The sequence below is a fragment of the Thunnus thynnus genome, chromosome 13, assembly GCF_963924715.1.
Source record: "Thunnus thynnus chromosome 13, fThuThy2.1, whole genome shotgun sequence".
NCBI classification, from domain to species: domain Eukaryota; kingdom Metazoa; phylum Chordata; class Actinopteri; order Scombriformes; family Scombridae; genus Thunnus; species Thunnus thynnus.
In genome coordinates, this window is record NC_089529.1 from 15,359,866 (window position 1) to 15,374,122 (window position 14,257).

General features: G+C 40.0%; 1 protein-coding gene across 4 annotated transcripts in view; it reads right to left on the bottom strand.

Annotated features, from left to right (window-relative positions):
- LOC137195682 (serine/threonine-protein kinase DCLK1-like) overlaps positions 1 to 14,257 on the bottom strand; it is a 47,891-nt gene that overhangs the window by 10,103 nt on the left and 23,531 nt on the right. For 2 of the 4 annotated variants that reach the window (XM_067608241.1, XM_067608238.1), the window contains exon 6: positions 7,003 to 7,097. In XM_067608241.1, coding sequence (XP_067464342.1) covers positions 7,003 to 7,097 — 95 coding nt within the window. Of the gene's footprint in view, positions 1 to 2,713; positions 6,906 to 7,002; positions 7,098 to 8,670; positions 8,859 to 14,257 lie in introns of those variants that run through there. The other 2 variants (XM_067608239.1, XM_067608240.1) reach the window with 2 other exon arrangements.

Genomic DNA, 14,257 nt, shown 5'->3' on the forward strand with positions numbered 1-14,257 from the left:
TCAGCTCAAATCCTTCTATCAAAGACTCTCACAGTCACCTCTGAGGACACAGCAGTGACGGATCTTTGGGGGGTTTGGGGGGTTTCCAATGCTGGAATAAACCCCACAGATGCAACTGGCACATGCAGCCAGTAGCCAGTGATGGGAGTGGACCTTGTTACAATTTCTCTAAAATATAAGCGGAGCCCCCTGGCTGCTGTGAATTATTAACATGCAGTTTATACTGTGCTATGTCTGCGCTATGTGTGATGCATGAGCCCATTTCAGTGTGCAATCTGTTTGAAACGTTGAACCCAAATAGAGTTGGTGACCAGCTCTAATTGATGTCGGCTAGATGTTGGTTCTCCCTTTCATCTCTCAATTCAGCGCAGGTGTATTTTTGAAGTTCCCTCATATCACATAGTATAAATCACACATCAATTAGGCCTGACTGCTTGGCAGAGATGAGATCTAAACAGTCTTGATGAATTAATGGATGAGGGATTATGATAATAACCCAGCCAGCATTTGAAATAGGCTGCAAACAGAGTGAAACAAGTGTAGAAATTCAGCGATGCATTATTATTTCATGGTAAAAGTTCATGAAACAAAACTTCTTGAAACGGCATTTGAAGCTGTCACATTAAATCAGATGTTGTGTAACAAAGTGGGTTCTATTCAATGTAAAAAATATTTGCTGGGAACTTATCTTGGCTATAGTCTGAAGAAAAAGGTCTGTGCATGAAATAAAAGTATTTTTTTTCATTCTCTGATTTCAACATCTCACCTCATGTGAACCACTAATTTGTGTGGTGTCCAGTCAGACTGTGACACTGTCTGGCAGAGAGAGAAAAGGCCACCCATCGTAAAGACTCAGATCTGAAAACTATTTACAGAGCTGAGCTGCCCTATATCTCTGCTCGAGTAGCTGTCAGCTCTTTTACTCATCTCTTCTGCTGCGACCTGAAAGCCACCCAGGTGAATTTAGCTGTGAGTCAGGCTGAATTTGGTTTATGTAACATTGTTTTTGGTCGGGCACTCGTCCCAGAACAAGAAATCCTACTTAATACCCGTAAAACCAATGACCCTCCTGCGCTTTATCTGCAAAACATCCTTCTTCTGCTCTTTTTATTTTCTCATTGGTATATTTACCTCTCCTGTGCCCTTATCTCACATCTAGCTCTGTCCTCTGCTCGCTTTCTCATTTTGAACTCCTATCTCTCTTCCTGCCACCGAGGGAAACAAAATGCTGTTGCTATGGAAACTGCTCAGAGAGGAGAGAGGCAGCTTATGAGACTTCCAGTGTGGAGACAGAAGCCTATATATGGCCATTTCCTGTCTGCGGGCTGGGAGGTGGATTCAACCTTCTATGAACATTGTGTCTTTCTTTCCTGTGTGAAAAAAACTATCAGACAGATGGAGTGACAGACAGAGTGAGAAACAGAGAGAGAGAAAGAACGAGAGACGGAGAAAGCGAAATGAAGAGACAAGAAGAAAGACGTATGGAGTCTGGTCTGGTTGATATTGATCATTAGATTTGGCAAGAAAGGCAAGAACTGTCTTGTTATTGTTAGACCATCCAGCTTTCTCCCTGTTGCACAACACAACGTCGACTATTCCTAACTCTACATCTCTATATTTTTTGCTATGGCTATGACTCACAAGGCTAAAAAACACACTGACAAACCTTTTGCATCACGGCTGCAGCCACTGCTCTTCAAACCCGCAAGGGCAACACTCAGCATCTGAATACTGATCAGTACATGAATATGAATTAAACAGGATGTCCATGATTAACCTAAAACATAGAGTATCATCTCAAAGGCGGATGTGGAGCAGCGCAAATAATGCTTGACTCTATGGTTAAAAAGGAAGTCTGTCAGCTGTAGAATGCAGCATTAAAAATGCACTGTGCATTTACATAACCAACTTAAGTGTAATGCTAGGCTTGTCCTCAATGCCCCCTGTGTGAATCTGATTACAAGACACATCCTAAAGCCTTCTTCCTCTCTGTCCCTCAGGCTGGGAAGAGCTAAACCTCTTCTCCGGCAGCATTTCTTGTCACTTTGGCTGTCACGCAATATCCAGCAAAAAGGCAGGATTTATTAGTATTTGCTTTTGTGGGCAAAATCTAATATGACATGATAGAAACAGGATACTTTGTTTTGTCCCAAGTTGCTACTCTGCCTCTCATAAGAACACGAGGTACAGGAGATAATATTTCTTTGCTCATATTTTGGTGTCTAGACAGAGAGGAAACCTAATCTGTTTGACTCTCATCAGAAGAGATCAGCACTGTTTGGGGATTCAGTCTTTCTGCTCTGCCAGTTGGACACGGGGGGAAGTTTTCTAATCACCAATGTAATCATCAATCCTTATGGACTGCAATCCTGGGGAATCACGGGAATGTAATTAAATGCTTCAGGGAAAATTTAAAAATGCGAGGGTGACTTGGGCACTCCTAAAAAAACCCAATCCAGAATAGAAGCAATGGGACAGGGAGATTAACGCACCTGTGGGACTGAGTTTGTGTTGTAATCTCTCCTCTGCAGGATATAGAAGTAAGTTTAACAAAACAGCACCATTGATAAGTAAGTATATGAAGACAATCATCACCATCATCATACTAATCCTCTCTGATCTCTGTATTTGTTGATACGTGAGGAACATGATGAACAGACACTTTGTTGAGATGAAATGAGGAGCATGAGGGGGAAAAAAAAAGAACACAAAATGAAAATGAAATGACATTGAATTTAATGATGACATCAACAAATGGAAATTAATACATCAAGCAAAGAAAATACAAACAGAAATGAACGAGCCGAGAAGAGCTGGCAGCCTTACATGGGAAAAATCACAATATGCAGATGACTTGCCTGTGAGTCAAGCACACAGGCGATTATTTACATATCTTTTATGTATGTAAATGGGAGTGCAAGAAAAAAAACTTAAAACACCCTGCAAAAATCTGATGTCACCAACGTTTAGATGCATTAAAGATATGTAAATACGAGCCGGATTTGAATTATCTGTGACCAATTTAAAGGATTTTTTTGTTGGGTAGGAAAGTGACTTCAACCAAACACCTGCAGTTTTCCCATGCGATGCCGCCAGTTTCTTTTGGCAGGTATAGAAACAGAAACTGGACAAGCCATTCTAATGACATCAACACAACATGAAATAAGAAATATAATACATCCAAATAACAAATACAATCTTTAGTTACAACACACTCACATGGATGAGATGAGACAATAATTAAGTTCAAAATACACACTTTTTTTCTTTAGTCTGCTCTCTGTGTGTCTCTCTCTCACACACACACACACACACACACACACACACACACACTCATACACATAATTTAATTATGAATCACCCAACACAAAATATGGATAAGAATGAGAGATGGAGCATGCAATTCAATGGATGATGAACACAGATGAGTCAATGGTGAGAGGAGGATGTAGGTGACAATTAGCACTTTCTTCCTCTCGTACACTCACACAGTCAGCTACCTGACTGTATCACAGCTGTTGCATTGGCATCATAACCCCTCTGTTTGCCTCGTCTTCAATCTGTCTGTCACTACTCTCTGTGTATTGTCTGTTTTTTTTTTAATGATTTATTTCCCTGTCTGTGTTTTTAACATCTAATGGCGCAAACATACAGAGAAAAGCAGTGACCTTGCTATCTCATTCAATTTATATTGACAGATATTAATAGAAAAGACTGTGTTTCTGCATGTGGTTGTAGGTTAAATATTAAACCGATATAAATTTAGAAAACTATGGTGCTCTTAGTGAGGCGGGTTGCCCTGAAAGGACTAAAAGGAGATGGATGACCTCATGAATGTAGACCACTCTTTCATGCTTCTGTTGTCAATTCATGAAAATGGGTCACTCTAGCGTGCACCAAACGTATAAAACATAACACGTGCAAGTCCGCATCGAGCTGCTGTCTACCGCCAGTGTGCAAATGGCGATTTCATGTATAAAAGTGTTTTTTTTCTGAAGCATACATGAACGTGTAAGTGATTCTGTGCATATTTTCTGCGAAAATGTAATGTCTTTCCGCTTGCAGTCATGTATGTGTGAAAGCGAAAGGGAAAAAGGCATGGCGCAATACTATGTCTGTATATTCTGCTCGAGGAAATAGGTTATGATGGACTGAGCTGTGTGAGCAACCTACTTCAGGCAGCAAAGTGCCTTTAAGAGTTTAAATGTAGGGTCCAGCGAGGTGAATTGTTTAAACGCAGTCCTCGTAGTAGGTCACTAAGGCTCTGTGGATGCTTAGGAAAATAGATTCATGGCAACTTTCATGACCTTATTAGCTGAGTTTTCATTTTAAACTGTGATTTTTGAGCCCCAAATGTTCTTTTAAAAATATAGATGTATTTTAAGGAAAAGGGTCATTTCTGACACGAGTTATGTCTTTCAAGTGTGAGGATGATCGCCAAGGATTTGAATGTGTGTACGCCATACTTATGAATATTCAGGCATGTTTAGACAGAGGTGACACAAAAGGAGCAAAAATGTGCAAATATAGTGCTAGAAACTTGGCGCCTTCTCCTTAAAAGAAGCTTAGAATTGATCTACAAGGGAAATGATGGAATATAATTTCTCTCTGTGAAATTAATACCTTTTCATATGGGGAAGAAGGGGGGATGGGGATGGGTGGAAGATGAAGTGAGGGAAGGGACAGAGGGAGAATCGCTAGCAGGGCGGATAGAAAAAGTAAGAAGTGGGTGGGGGGAGAATTACATTGTAATATAGCTGAAGAGTGTGAAGCTGCAGCGTGGAGAAGAGAGATAATGGGTTGTGAGGCTTCCTTCCTTCCTTCCAGCCAAGCCATTGCAGGCTTAGTATAGGGTGTCAAGATTTTTATTCCAGTGTCAAAGACTGGAATAATCCCTTGCCGTTCTGTGTTCTGTAAAACTAGAATTTAATCCCAAAAAAGTCAGTGTGAAGGCTAATGTTTGATGAGAATTTAGAAGCGAAATGACAGGCATTTTGGAGCAGATGGGGCAATAAATCTGTTTCTTTTTACATCTGGTTACTCCACCTTCACCTCTTTGACTTTTCAGGATCTCGTTCTGAAAATGCAGAAAAGATCTAGGAGGAAAGAACAGAGCAGCAGAAAGGGAGCACTGTAATTGTCTACGTTATCTGCCCCACATTTATTCATTCAGAGGGAAGTGGACAGAGAGAAAGAGGGAGTTTATAAATGTGTGTGCACTTCCCCACTTCTTTCCTTTTCAACACTGCAATCTACAGTGACCCACTTCCATTACCAATGACTGAGGAGGGTCTGATGCACCTTGTTCTGTTAACAACCCAAATCTGATCTGTTTCTGTTGCCCTGGCTGACCTTCATATCACATCGATATAACCTTGTCACTGGGTCAGACCCTTCGCCATCCATTAATTTTTCCTTGCACATTAAATGTAGCACAAGACCGAAGCTACTGAGCCCAAGAAATTAAATCTTGATGCTTGGTTTTTAGTGTATACAGCCACTCGTACACAAAGCCATACACGCCTATGTCCTATATTTGTGGTATTGACTCCAACCATGTGCCTTTTCTTCCTACAAAAAAAAAAGCTTTGTGAATGCACCAATAAATAGCTAAATAATTACAAGATAAATCATAGCTGCACATGAGTGTATGAATATATGAATGCGTTAGATGCTGCAGGTTTCAGCGAGTATGTGTGACAAAACACAAGAGACATGCAAGTGGCAGCCCATATGAACACATGACAGGTTCAAATATACTGCTGTGTCTGCCTGTGACTGTAAGAAGCTTGAGGTGAGCTGAGCGTGTGAGTGTTTGTTTATGAGGGAAGTCAATCAGCAGCAGGCTTAGAGCTACAAATTAAAAAAGCTGCTTTGAGAAACGAGGGTCTGATTGGGATTGAGACCGATATTAAAAGCTCACCATCATCTCTGTCAAGGACTGGATTAACGAATACTTGATACTACTTGATCTTGAACACACACACACACACACACACACATACACACACCGTACATGAACTCAGCCTCTCTAATGTGGAATTCAAGGTTTTCCATTTGAGTTGCATGCTCCCCCTCTGCACAGTAGTATTTTCTCTACAGTAACGAGCTTTACAGTGTACATAGTGAGTTTGCATCTCAGATCCTCTTTCTCCCCAGTTAGCTATAGAAAACAGATTATTATTCTTAGTTTGGGAGTTTGAATGGGATTTTTTTAAAACTCAGGCCAAGCACTGAATACTTGACAAAAAGAATAATGCCTGAAATAATCTGATTTGCTAGTATAAAACATATTTTCTGAATTGTTTGCACAAAAGTACATGTACAAAAAGACATGACTTGATAAATAAAAGCAATCTTAGATCAACAATAGGTTCTGATTGGGTCTTTTTTTTTGCAAAAAGACACTAAAATGCAACACACTGCTTGGTGGCTAACAGAGGATGCAGACCAATTTTAGCAGAATAAAAACCGCTTGGAAGATTGGAGCGGGCCGCTCACAAAGCCAATCATCAGTCTCATCTTTAAATCAGATATTGCACAAATTGACAGATCAGGTCATCTCTAAAAGTCAGTGATAGCTTAGCTACCAGAGACAGATAAGAGTTCTCCATGAGGATCAAGGAGCTATGGGTCAGCATATGTTGGAACATGACAAAGTATCAGCATGAAAGGAGGAAATGCCCTTGAAAACTATCAACACTGGATATAAGAGTTGTAACATTTAGAGGATCCTAACATGAGCCTGCAATTCTCAGAATCCCAGATCAGCACTGCGTGAGGTCAAAGGTCAACGCCCCGCCCCCCTCTGAGACACTAAAGATGTTGGGATGTTGTGGTTTCTTCGGTTTCTAGCGACTCTAAGATGTAGTCGGCCTATGCTCAGTCACGGCTTTGTCCTTTTCCTGAGAACATAGAAGGAATGTGTTATAGATTTAGTGTCACTAAATGTTTTGTGTGCGTGTGTGTGTGTGGATGTGTGTCTGTGTATTCTGGTCTTACCCGGCGTTGGTTGAGGCTGCCCGGGCTGGTCGGGGAGGGACTGGGAGATTTTCCCGAATGAGGAGTGGACAGCTGACTGGCCGGTGTCCCGTTCACTGGAGGAAGAAAAGAGATGGAAAATGGAGCAGGGTGGATGAGAGGAGTAAGACCGAAGAGGAGTGAAATATTGAAATAGACAATCCTTTAAATGTATGTTTTCTAAAACTGTTATATTTCTGAGTGTCTAGTAGCTGCCCACACTTCCGCCCTCAGCATCCATCCATTCACATGAATGAGGCAGAGGAGGAGGAGGAGGAGAAGCGGAGGAGTAAGAGAAAATAGAAAAGAGCACTGAAGTCCTCATTGCTCTTTTTTGCTTTTTACTTTAGCCAAAATACAAATCCTGTTCTCTCTGAAACAAGCCAGTTACACCTGAGCCCTTAAAACATATGTCCACCCAATAATTACATCATGTTCCATGTGCATGGCTGGAAGACAACATACACACAACACCAGGCTGTCCTCATTTTCAACCAGATCCTCGAATTCAATGCACTTCTGACCTCAGCTCGGTCTACTTTTCCAGCTGCAGCACAGCAAAAACCCAACGGCATAACCTCATTAAACAAGAACATTAGATTAACTAACACATGCACCCGGATCCTGTGTGCGGTCAAGCATCAAAAATACTGAAAACATGGATTATTGTCTCTTGGCTTCACCTCAAGTCAACTCAAGGTAGCCTTAAATGACCAACAGATCTATAAAACTGCAGTAATCATAGAATACAGCTGTTAGCTGAATCAACTCCTTGACAGAGATTCAACCAATGAGTGACTGGAGAAATATGGAGGTAGGCAGGAGGTAGATCAGCAGCTTCTTGTTAAATAAATAATGTGACTTCTAGGGTGGGGTAAGGTATTTAAAGTAACTCAGATATGGCCGAAAATGTGACTCCTCCTTAAGAATTTAGGGGGACAAATCCAAATTAAAAAATAATCCAGTGTAGAATTCAGAAAAATGTCATCAGATTCATTGTTTTCTGCCATTTCCTAGTCCTTTTTTTTTTTTTTACCATAATCTTTGCCATTTCCCATCTTTTCTTGTATTAGCCTAAATAATTGCTGCATGTAAACAACATTTCATTTGTAGCCTCTAATTACATTTTCAGAGACTGTCCTGATGCAGCAGAGAAGTGAAACCTGTGGGAGTCGTCCAACCTTCACGTAATGTTTATTCCCCTGCTGAGATCAAAGAACTTTCTGAATTATTCAAGACAAGGAGATAAAGCCCACAGCAGACTAAAATAACACCGGCTGCCACATAATTCTTTTCATTGTTTCAAACGCGCCATGAAAAAAAAAACGAAATACAGTAGAAGAAAGTGCCATTGTTTAAAGAATGCCTGAGCATCTTCATTGATGAAATTCAGCATCACCGTTACGCACACGGACAGACACTCCTCCCGGTTACACAACGACGAGCATTAACATCTCTCATTGACTTCACTCTACAAATCACAACACGGCAAAGTCGAGCAATATGGTGCTCAAAGACACATCCATGGCAACCGGCGAATCGGAAAGAAACCGCATACATCCCAAACATGATCTGGCTAGGCATAGATAAAAGTTGTCGAGGGGGGAAATGACAAATAAAGCCGAATGAAATGTCGTTTTAAGATCCTACCTTCCACTTCCAGCATGATGAAATACACAGTGATAATCCAAAAGCGGGGTAAAAGAAGAAGAAGAAGAAGAAGAAGAAGAGGAAGAAGAACAGCACCTCTGTACGCGCTCCGTCTGTGTGATAGTAAACTGTGGTGAATGGGAGAGACGGAGCAGCGCTGTAGTACACAGACGGCTCAGAGGCGGAGAGGCTGCTTGCGCACGCTCTGACGCGCACCGGGGACAGAGAGAGGAGGAGGAGGAGAGAGAGAGAGAGAGAGATAGACACAGGAGAGGGATAGAAAAGTAGAAGAGAAAAATACATTTTTATATCTGGCGACTTATGCCAGGAAATAACGCTGAGAGTAAATTACTTGAACTAGGAGAGAAACGGGGAGAAGGAGAGAAAATGAGATATATAGGCCTAAAAGTGGGGCGGTCAAAGGGGAGGCAGCCTGTCAATGGATTCTGAAGACTCTATTGTTTGTGGTCCAAACATCCTCAAGAATAATAACTGCTATTTTTGAACTGTAAGCTCACCCAAAGCAGTAAGCTAGTGCCAGCATGCTCATGAAAGGCTCACGTCCTTTCTTATTCTTGCAATTAGCTGGCCAAACTAGAAGATGTTCAGTAATCTGAAACATCACTGCTGCATAATTAGTGTTATTTCCCCAAAAATCAAAGAACAGGTGAAGCAGGTCAGCCATCATTCATAGGCTCGGTGGTTATAGGTCAACTGCTCCTCCTGTCCTTATGTAGGTCCTGGGCTTCAGTGTCTTGCTCAAGACATCAAACCTGCTCCCAGTGTGTGTGTATGGGAGGTAAATTGCTTTGGACAAAAGCATCTGCCAATCTACCAATTAGACCAGAATCCAGTGCAGCCACAAGAGATGGTGTGTTTCAACTTCTTTCACACCTACTGAGTTAAACACTGTGGTTCTGCACAGCTGCGTGATCAACGATTCCATAAAGAAAAGAGATTTCCTCACAGAAAATTGTTGTTGATTGTGGAGTACTGAGTAGATATGAAGCAAAAATTACTCATGACCTGACAGGCACATCTTTATTTTTATTTAGCCTGCAGTTAAAGTAAAGTAACACCTACCTGTCAATTCAAGCATTTTCAATGCAAAAGCAAAAAACAACAATACCAGGATACTAGCAACTCTGTGAGGCTGTGCTTTGGTACAGTGGTTGTCAGCACACTAACATGCTCACAATGACAATGACAACATGCTGATGTTTAGTAGGTGTAATGTTTACCATGTTGGTTCACCATCTTAGTTTAGCCTGTTAGCATGCTAACATGTACTAATTAACACTAAACACATAACAGCTGTGGCTGATGGGAATGTCATTAGTTTTGTAAATATTTAGTTATAAACTAAAGTATTAGACATATTTATCTGGCGCTAGATGAAAGTTTAAGAGATCACCAAAATTATTACAATTCATCTTCTTGGGACAGTGGATATTTGTAACAAATTTCATAGCAATCCATCCAATAATTGATATCTCAATATATATCAACAATATTTCAGTCTGGACCAAAGTGGTGGACTGGCAGACCGAGAGTGCCACTCCTAGAACCACAGAGCTAATGTGGCTAAAAATCCAATATATGCAACACTAACATCAAAACACTAAATAGTGCCAACACAATTCTTTAATGCGGCAGCAATGTGTATTTTCATGGGAAACAAACAAAATGCTGTTGGCAAGCAACACATTCAACACTTCAGCTGTGAACAAAAATAAAATCTACAACACACATATGCAGAAGTTTCTATTTAATATTGTCAGAATGCAGTATGTTGGTATTTTTTGTTCTTCTCCATCTTGATAAGACTTAATATGTAATCGCCCTAACGAGTCTAATGATCGGTCGAAATGATCTTATCATATGTGTTCAATATCACACATGTATATTATCACACGTTTATTTTAAGAACAACACCTCATCGTACATATACTGTATAGTTGAAATGAAACGTGTCATGATACACAGATGGTTCTTAATATAAACATAACATATGGAAGTTCATGCATGTTTTCTGAGGGCTGTCAAAAGGTAAAGGAATTTTACTTTATGACATACTGAGGGACAACTGCTACTACAAAACAGAAAAAACAGTGTCAGATATTACAAATATATGATGGTTGAAAGTATTTGAGGGTGTAATTCAATGCACTAACACAAAGCTGCCTGGAGGCATGTCATTATATTGCTATTAGTGCAAATATCAATACTGCCTCGGTCATGAATTTATTTTTCTTCCACTCTCTGTTATTTGGTTTGGTCTCTGTTATTTGTTACACTGCCTGTGCTTATCAGTTTTCAGAAACTACATTTGTACCCTTCATGAGTAGATTTTATAGAGCGGTAAAAGTGGCAAAGGCTTCAGATATCACACGATCACAGTTCAGAAAGTGTCACTGCCAGCAGCTGATCCTCTGTGAGAAATACGGGATTGATTTGTGGGTCGGCTGCCCCACACATCGCAGCATAAAGTCTCTCCTGTCATAAGGAGTTACCCGTGACAGATATTGAAAGGTGAGACCTTCAAGTATCAGAGTGATGCTTGCTGACACCATCCGCAGTTCCCCGCAGTTAATTTTAGCTGACATGAGGCATCGGTGGAAACCGGAGAGACAGATGGTGAGACAGGGAGAGAAACTATGAGTGCAAATTGTTTTCTCACATTATTTTGGGTCTGTATGTGCAGACACTCAGTCAGGGTTGTGAGATCATCACAGAATGAAGCTCAAGTGATGACAATGTCAGGCTGACATGCAAGAGCCTTCATCGCCCCCCCCAATACACATACACACACACACACACACAAACAGACACATATCCAAAAGTGAGAGCGCCTAACGCCACATCACCCTCCACCTCTCACAATATACTGTGGTATTTCAATTAACAAGGAAAAATTTCTTTCACATTACCTTGAAACTGTAAGGTGATTGCAATTGTACTGAAAAGTTGAAATTTCATCAGTTGTTGTAATCATCAATGGTCAGTCAGAAAGAGACGTGATTTGTATCTTAAGTTGTAGATGTAGTTAATTCTCTGATTCCAGCTTCTCAAATGTGAATATTTTCTGGATTCTTTATTCTTCTATGATTGTAAACTGAATATCTTCAGGGTGTGGACTGTTGATCAGGACAAAACAAAACTTTTGAAGATGTCATCTTTGGCTTAGGGAAACAGCGATCAACATTTTTCACCATTTTCATTAACCACACAACTAATCGATTAATCAAGAAAATAATATCGATAAAGACAATAATCGTTTGTTACAGCGCTAGACTTAGATTCATAAACAAATGATTCATTTTAGTGTGACTTTTTCATTAGCAGGCAATTATTTGATACTTTTAATTTATAGCAAAATTATTATTTGATTAGTTCTTAGTGCTGAGAAGCACACATCAGATAAAAATGTATGATTCATGAAACATATACGTCTCTGAACAAGGAAGGAGAGGTAAACTCTATCTGTGCTGGGAAGCAGCCTGATAAGTTGTTTATTATTGCTGTGTTTCGGAATTGATTTGGCTTATTTCTCAGAAGGCTAATGTTCCTGAAACAGACAAGACGAGACAATGTTTTCATCTGGTCTAGATGAAGCAACACTGAAGAAAAAACATTTGACCAAAAAGATTCTTAATCCTCTTTGTTCCACATCATTGGACACAAATTGCTTATGAAATGTTTTCCTATAATTTACACTTTTCCCTCTTGGTTTATGTAAAATACTTTATTACTGTATGTAATAGTTTACATGGAAACTTTTTACACATTTGTCACTGTGTGATACACTAATGGGCAGAAATACTAACAACACAACACATTAAATGACTGTGATTGCTTAGTTTAATAAGCAATAATCTTTCACTTCTGTCAGATATTTATAGTTTTGCAAAGTTTCTTTTAGGTTAAATATCTTAATGATGTTTACTACATTCATATCTACTTTAGAATTCTGCATGAAACACAACAGAAATAGATGATCTGTACACTGAAAAAAATGGCATTTTTTTCTGCTATTTCTCATATTTGGAACATGTTAGTTTAATTGTAATTGTACATGAACATATGTTGCAGTCTTACTGTTTAATCCAAGCATGGAAATCTGGTATAGTGGCAGAATTGATAAGTTAATACTTTCCTGCAAAAATAATCTGTCTGAGCTATATGTTGGCAGTCCACTTAATTCTCTTTGAGACTAATTATATCAGTATGTTGTATTTATACCCTGTGGACAAAGTTTTTGAGACTTTCAGTGAAATTAATTAACTGTTTGCGATTTTCTATAATTGTCTGTTCTTCTAGAAACTACAAACATTTACCAAGTGTAAACTTGTACAGCCTTCAAGCCAAGTACTAAAAAACCATATGAGACATCTTCTTATGTATTCTGACAGATACACCTCAGTGATTAAAAACTCCACAACCAGTGATACTCACCATCCCAACACTATCATAATATAAAATAATTTGCTCCAGCTTCTTTTCATTTTCATTATCAGTGGTGAGACTGAACTGTTAGGCCTTCTTATTAACACATAATAACAACAGAATGGGCGCCTACTGCATATAAGCCATGTGATACAGCACACAGAATCAATCAACTGCTGTTCACTATTAGCATTCTTGGACAAAATGTCCTCAAGGGAGGTGGGCATGGTGTGCTTTTAAAGTGGAAAAAAAAAAAACCCTGAGTAAAAACAGTCAGTACAAGTTAGGGTCAAACAGCGGATCCATCAATTATTTGTCATATCACTCCACTCTTAACTCTGCTGGTAGAAATTGATGATGTTTTAGGGAATGAGTACAGTGCAGTACAAAACAGCAAAACAGTCAACAGCGATATGGGAACATTTGATGATGTTAAATGGCAGAAGCAGTGCCAGAAGGGGAACATTTCTCAGAAGTGAAAACGCCGAGATGGTCTGACTCAGGGTTCCAGCGAGGACCGAGCGTCAGTCAGCTCCACTGCAGGCCGTTTCACAGGAAGTTGGTGCCATATATGGGTGTCACAGGCTATTATGTCTGTAGCTACATGCTCCTACTGTGCTATGTCTCCATGGCAACCAAGACGAGTCAGTCTCCCCCCTCCCCGTCTCGGTCTCTTGTTTTCTCTCTCTCTCACACACACACACACACACTAGTACACATCTTCCTTTCCAGACTGCCTCAGCCAACAAGATCAGATAGTGTATGACTCACTCTCATAACCTTTTCCCCAAAGTTTCCTTGCCATCAGCATCCAGAACTTTCTCTGTTCACCCCAGCTGTTCCCCATCAGCTCAACACAAAGCATACGCCTATTAACAACGGCTGGTTTTCCATTCTGAAATGATACATAGCTGTTTTGAGATTAAAAACAATAAACATGTGTCCGTGCATTCTTCCGTGCTTCAACAGCAGGTAGAACCACTTCTTTCTGGGGAGTTTCTGTGTGTTGCATCATCCCGTCGAATCATCCCAAACCCAATAAGACAGCAAAATCACAAAATAATAACACCTAGGATGAAAAGTCAAGTGCGCTGTTACATAACTAGGTGTTTTACACACAGCCAAAGCTCACGCTGTGCAA